A 6804-nucleotide genomic window follows, 5' to 3' on the forward strand; every position below is an offset into this window, starting at 1 on the left:
TTTATTCCTCTTTCTTCTATCACGAACATTCATGTCTTTATGTTGCCTTTGCCTAATCTTAAGTTTGGCGTGGCTTCTTTTTTGGCAGAGGATTATCCTAACTCTAAGGTCAGTAACATGCCTCACAGGTGAGAGTTCATTTAACCCCGAGATTTTCTTCGCGGGTGGGCACTTTTATGCCTCACGGATGAGGGCTCTCCCGACCCTGAGGTCGGTGATCTGCCTCACGAGTGGGGACTTTTATCTAACCCCGAGATTTTCTTCATGGGTGGGGACTTTTGGCCTCACGGATGAGGTCTTATTTGACCCTGAGGTGGGTGATCTGCTTCACAGGTGGGGACTTTTATGCCTCATGGATTAGGGCTCACTTGACCCTGAGGTCGGTGATCTGCCTCACAGGGTGAGGACTTTTGTGCCTCATGGATGAGGGCTCATCTGACCCTGAGGCCGGTAATTCGCCTCACAGGTGAAGACTTTTATGCCTCATGGATGAGGACTCATCCAACCCTGAGGTCGGCAATTTGGATATGTGCAATGAGATTTGTAGAACTAAGATGTGAACTCTTTGGTTTTTATATTCTTTCTTGACTGATAGTTAATATATGAAGAAAAATCTTGAAGAAATTTCATAAAAGTGAAGTAGATCTATAAGGAAGTGAGTTAGTTCAGGGTTTTACTGATAAAACCTCTTTAAATTCTCCGAGTTCCATGGTCTTGGTATGTCTTCACCCCCCGGAGTTTACAGATGATAGGTCCCAGGTCTGATTGTTCTAGAAACTATATAGGGTCTTTCCCAGTTTGGAGATAGCTTGTTCGCATTCTTCGGGTTAGATGCGCTCATTCTCTGAAGTACCAAATCTCCCACTCTGAATGTCCTAGGTCAAACTCGGGAATTATAGTACCGAGCCATCCTCTGTTGATAAGCTGCATTCCTAATTAAGGCCTTATCGCACACCTCATCCAAGAAATCCATGTTTACTCGAAGTCCATCTTCATTCAATTATTCGTCAAAGGTCAAGACCCGATGTGATGTGGCCAAAACTTCCACTGGCGCTAGGGCCTCCGTGCCGTATGCTAACCTGAAAGGAGTCTCGCTAGTCGGCATCCAAACTGTTGTTATGTAAGCACAGAACACTTGGTAGTTCATCCACCAACCTTGCCTTTGCCTCGAGCAATCTTTTCCTGATGCCATCCAGGAGAGTTCGGTTCATGACCTCTACTTACCCATTGCACTGAGGGTACGCTACAGTGGTATTCTTGAACTCAATGTGATAGTGTATGCAAAAGGCTCTGAAAGCTGAATTGTCAAACTGCTTTCCATTGTCCGTAAGCAAGACCTTAGGGAGGCCGAACCAATAAATGATTTTGTCGCGAAAAAAATTCTCCATGTTCTTCTCTGTAATGGTTGCCAGAGGTTCAACCTCTACCTACTTGGTGAAATAATCGATGGCAACCACCAAAAATTTCCTATTTCCCGAGGCTGGGGTGAAATTCTCGAGTAGATCCATTCCCACATCGCAAACGGTATGGGGCTGAGTACTGAGGTCAGTGGAGTAGCTGGTCGGTGCGGCACTAGAGCAAAAAGTTGGCATTGTTCACATATTTTAACATAATTCATAGCGTCCTCTTGCATCTTGGGCCAGTAGAACCCCTGTCGTAAGATTTTGTAAGCTAATGCCCAACCTTCTAGATGCTTGCCACAGATTCCTTAGTGCACATTGGCCAATGCGTATTGGGCACCTGCTGGCCCGAGGCATCTCAAAAGCGGCTCGCTGATAGATCTCTTATACAGTACCCCATCAACCAGGATGTACCGAGCCGCTCTCCTTACAACTTTCTTTGCTTCGGCACGATCAAAAGGTAAGACATCATCCTTTAAATACACTATGATTAGGTGCATCCAACTCGGACCTTCCTCAATTACATTTACCTGAACTTCTTCCTTATGTGATAGCTGCTTCAAGACCTCAATGTATATGGTTTAGTCAAGGTTCAAACAACCTGTCGTGGCTAACCTTGAAAGCGCATCTGCCAACCCGTTCTCATTTCTTGAGATCTACTTTATCTCAAAGTTAACAAAAGTTGAGGTCAGGTCCCGAACCTTCTCGAGACACTTTACCATCCGCTCTTCTTTTGCTTCATAGTTTCCTTGTACTTGATTTACCACTAGTTGGGAATTGCTATGGGCAATAAGATGCCTGACCTGAACCGATCGCGCCACTCTGAGGCCGGCCAGTAATGCTTCATATTTTGCCTCATTATTCAAGGCTGGAAACTCGAATCTGAGTGCACATTGTATCTTGAATCCTTCGGGACTGGTTAATATCAGGCCTGCTCCACTTCCTGCAGAACTGCTCGACCCATCTACAAACAACAACCATGAGATCGGGTCGTCATCTTATTTGGTCTCTTCCTCACCACAAGTGCACTCAACTACAAAATCTGCTAGGCTCTGGCTTAAAACATGAAGTGCTCTTATAGACTGGAACTAGTTGTTCATTTCTGTCTTGCCTGTTTGGTTGCCTTACGACTTTGAATCCTTTTCCTTGCAGCTTCAAACTCTTCTTCAGTGAGTTCAGGATTTGACCGACACCATTGAATTTTTCCTCCAATGATGAGAATATAGATTCAAATTGTTCTTGCCTCTGGCTTTGTCTCTGAGAAATGATAGCATGTAGGTCTACATCTGACTATTTTTTAGATCTGCTAAAAAGGTTTCTGAAGATGATATAATTCAGGAAATGTAGTTGCTAAAAGAGAACATGAACAGACAATCAATGGATGACTCACTTTCCCCTCCTTTTAAGAGGATTGGTAGGTGGTAGTGTTTCAGACACTTTCTTTGCCCACTTGCTATAGGATGAGATTTATTGAGTCCCAAAAAATTGTATTAGAGCTGTGACAACTCCATTCCTGCGTGCCTTCGATGTTGGGTGTACTTGGGCATACCCTATGAGTTCTACCTGAGTATCTCAAGCCACTTCAAGCACTGATTGAAACAGATGTGTGTGTGTGTGTTTTTTTTTCCAAATAATCTTTAGGCCTTGTGAAACAACACTGTCTAATTCCTCTCAAGGTCTTGAAACACGACCTTCAGAGACAATAGAGATGAGTGGGGACATTGGTGGGTCCGAAAGATTACTTATGTTGTAGCATTGAGTTTTCTTTCACCCATGGTGAAAAGAGAATAATGGGGGAGGCGGAGAAGATAAGCTCAACACAAAAATAGGGATTAGTTAAGTTCAATAGAAAATTAGGGATTAGGGAAGTTGTCATAATAGTGATTACAGGTTTTTTTTTTTCAAATTTTTTTCTTAATATTTTTTTTATATTTTTCTGATCGATACTGGCTGATTCCAAGACCTTTCCAGGAAAACTTTTTTTTTTTTTTTTTTTTTACCATTTTTTATCAATTTGGACTGGTTTTGATTGTTTCAGATTGGTATTGGCCTTGATCGATCCCGGGATTAAAAACCTTGGTCCGTCAGAGGACCTCTAACTTGTGACTTACAAGACAAAGTTGCCAGATTATATACTACATACAAGTACAATTGTTCTTTAATATATATAGATTTTTTTTTTGGGTGAGAATATAAAAAGTTAGAGACTTAAAATGGATGAGAAAAGTTTTGAAATTGCTAAATCAGTAGAAAAATACTCCCAAGGCCACACAAAACACTGGTCATAATTAAACCACCTCACTAAATCACCAATAGCAGTTGTATATTTCTTTTACCTTTGATACAATTGCTGACCTTTAGAACAAAATAAAAAAACAACCTAAGGGAGAGGGAAACAATTCAAAGTAGAATACAACAATATCCAGGAGAGGGGAAAACAACTCAAAAGGGAATATATCAAAATCAAAAGGGGGGAGATACAAGAAACTAGCACCAATTCCCAACTTGATTCCTCTTTATATTTCTATTGCTGATCAATTACTGGCTTGATTTTTGGACATATTATTTTTATATTACAAAGGGCTGATTCTTATTAGCTACAAGCACCAGCACCAAATCCCAGTTTTCCTTCTGCCACATCATAAACCACCTCAAATGTATGTTGTTGCATATTTCCAAGGATCTGCAAATCCGTATCAGCGCTGTTTCCATTAAAAGCCAAGCAATATTGAATTGAGCTTGCTTGAACTAGAATCCCAGACTTGTCAATATTCAAGTCAGTACCTCCACCAAAATGCAATACTATGGGTGGTGTGTCTACCGTACTATATCCAGACAAGTCATAGCATGTGTCAAATTCTGAATATGATGACGCAGTTGGGTACTTGGACATTGCTTGACTAAATGCTGACCTATGAGCTGAATAGGCTGTTGGTGCCAACCGAGTGATGACAGTTCCAGAGTCTATAATTGTTCCTGAAGTTGTGAAAACTGATTCTGCGATGCCTAAATCCTGCCCTCCAACCCTTATACCGGTCATATTTAGGAAATAGAACGACGGGTAGTTCGAATCTGTTAGTAGTGGAGTGTATTGAGAATTAGAAGACGAGGTACCCGCTTGGCTACCTAATGCAAGAAAACCAGTGGAGCTGGTTGATGATTGAAGACAATAGGAGAAAAGCTCTCCATACGTTTGAGCAGTCTGTGATACCATTGAGATCGGATTGCGGCCAAGGCCTAGTAATCCATTTGTAGTACCGAATAGGCCTTGGTTGTTCTGACCACACCCGAATTCAAAATTGGGGAAGACATCAGAGGAACATAGTGTTAGTGTATCGGTTACAAAATCCCCTTGAGAGTAGGATCTGTCACCATATGTGACCTGATAGAGGCAATTGGTGGTGCAGGATGACTGTGCATAGCCCGCTGAATTCAGTTGTGAGCATGCGTTGGAGCAACATGGGATGTTGGAATAGGTGGAGGAAGCAGAAGAGTTGAAGTAGGGATCTTGTTGTGAATAACATTGGACGGCGCATGGTTCGCATTGGGTCCAAGTAAGATCACTACCTGTATCGAATTCTAGTATGAAATTTTGCTGAGGTGTTCCAAATCCAATCTTCACAACGAAGTTTCCAGTCCCTAGGGAATCGCCAGAGTTGGCAGGAAGTTTTACTGTAGAATCTGCTACCGATGATTGTTGGTTGGAGATTTTGGAATTGATGGACTTCACGCGGGTTTTGTCGTTGATAAGAATCTGGCGAAGACTAGGAATTTTTGACTTCCCTTCCTTCAATGGTGAGCAAGGTCCATATTTGTGAGTTACTTGCAATAGCCTGCTTAAGATTTCGGAACCTGAAAGCATCGATCGAGAAGGTAACAATTGTTAATATTAATTTCCTTGGCATTAAGCCATCAACCAAAGTTCATTGACTTTTTGAGTGTTAAACTACCAATTGTTCTTTTGGGAGACCTATTTTTGAATTGGAAAAAAAATCCTGGCCAGGCTACATATCGATTGTGCATAGACAGAGGGGTCGAGATGATGGCCACCCAACCCGCAAAATATTAAATTCTACTCCAGTCGATCTGCTGCATGTGCTCTCATTGGCACCTACACTAGCGTGGGGGCTAATGAGAGTACATAGGGGCATCTACGTGGATGAGATTTTTTATTTCATTGGGGGCAAATTGATAATTTTGCATGCTCTTATATTTGGGTGTTGAAGCCACATGACCAGGCAACGTTCATTTTCCCTTCAAAAAATTGTAGAAATGCCACTTTCCATTGAGTGAAACGAAATGAATTTTGTGCAAAATATTCTAGATATGTAAAATGAAATTTTTACCCACATAAGTAACAAAATGCATGAGAACAATTTTTTTATAATGCATGAGAAATTGAAAGAAATCACCTTTGGCTGGAGTAGAGCAGACATCGGCTGGCATCAAGGAGCTAAGTGAAACAACATGAGTCTGGAGTCGATGATTTTCCGTCATTTCTGCGAACCTATAGGCCTCTACCTTTTTTATAGAACAACCAGCAAAGATCAACAAAGGAAGAACAGTTGAAAGAAAAAGGAAAAGGAAGGAGGAGGAGTTATACTGGCCATGGATATGATGGGTATTGGGTTCTCTAAGACAAATATTTCACTTTCTCTCAACACTATACTTGTGGCAATAACCAAACCTTCAAGGTCTATATATAGAGGGAAGAATGATCTAAATCTTCATATTTTGTGGAAAACCCTTTCTCTACGAAGACTGACTCATTCATCGGTCTTAGTCTTCTTTCTCAGCAATTGTAGTAATACATAAATAAATGCACAAAATGTTACAATAGATGTGCAGTCCAATTATTTAATAGCAGTTGTAGTAATACACAAATAAATGCACTACGTTTTAAGAACCTTCTGTTGTACATAGCAGAAACTTCTAAGAAGTGAGAACAGAAAGAAGAAAAACTGGACCAAAGCTTTTGATAATGTAATTTGAGATCTATTCTAAAGGATCCAATTTCTCTCCACCTGTGGTGAAGAGAGAATCTCTTTATCCATTTCATCTGACCTAGTTATTACTAGATTAGAGAAAGGTATTTTGGACCATCAAGAACAAGGGGTGATCGAGAGCACTAAACCCATCTGACCCTGGGGCTTCATTAGTATTACAAACAAAGAATTTTTTTTTTTATCTCCTCTGCCAAGATATCTTGAACAAGGAAATGCTTCTGGTCTTCTGTTAAAATTGAAGAGAATCTCACATCGGGCCATCCACCTGAATCTGGAGGGGGGACGTATTCAAATAGCTTTTCAATTTGAGTTCTCTAGCTCAATAATGTGGTTCCGATTTGTGGAAGATCGCCAAGTTGAAGCCATTGAACTTAGGATTTTTTCTTCACAAACATCTC

General features: G+C 41.0%; 1 protein-coding gene and 1 long non-coding RNA gene across 3 annotated transcripts; both read right to left on the bottom strand.

The window, feature by feature from the left end:
• Positions 1-2605: 2605 nt before the first annotated feature.
• Positions 2606-2877, bottom strand: LOC122670541. Of its 2 annotated transcripts, none has more exons than XR_006334224.1 (2): positions 2791-2877; positions 2606-2703 (listed from the first exon to the last, which is right to left on the bottom strand). It is a non-coding gene; the product is annotated as an uncharacterized LOC122670541 (long non-coding RNA). The 2 variants fall into 2 exon arrangements; XR_006334223.1 differs by having other exon boundaries at positions 2606-2706; positions 2791-2859.
• Positions 2878-3960: 1083 nt separating this feature from the next.
• LOC122638362 (aspartyl protease family protein At5g10770-like) lies at positions 3961-6019 on the bottom strand. The gene is made up of 2 exons (XM_043831286.1): positions 5813-6019; positions 3961-5252 (listed from the first exon to the last, which is right to left on the bottom strand). Exons 1-2 carry the CDS (start codon positions 5895-5897, stop codon positions 3994-3996), a joined length of 1344 nt encoding a protein of 447 aa, XP_043687221.1. The 5' UTR covers positions 5898-6019; the 3' UTR covers positions 3961-3993.
• Between the last annotated feature and the right edge of the window lie 785 nt (positions 6020-6804).

Source organism: Telopea speciosissima, chromosome 8 (genome assembly GCF_018873765.1).
Source record: "Telopea speciosissima isolate NSW1024214 ecotype Mountain lineage chromosome 8, Tspe_v1, whole genome shotgun sequence".
Classification (NCBI taxonomy): domain Eukaryota; kingdom Viridiplantae; phylum Streptophyta; class Magnoliopsida; order Proteales; family Proteaceae; genus Telopea; species Telopea speciosissima.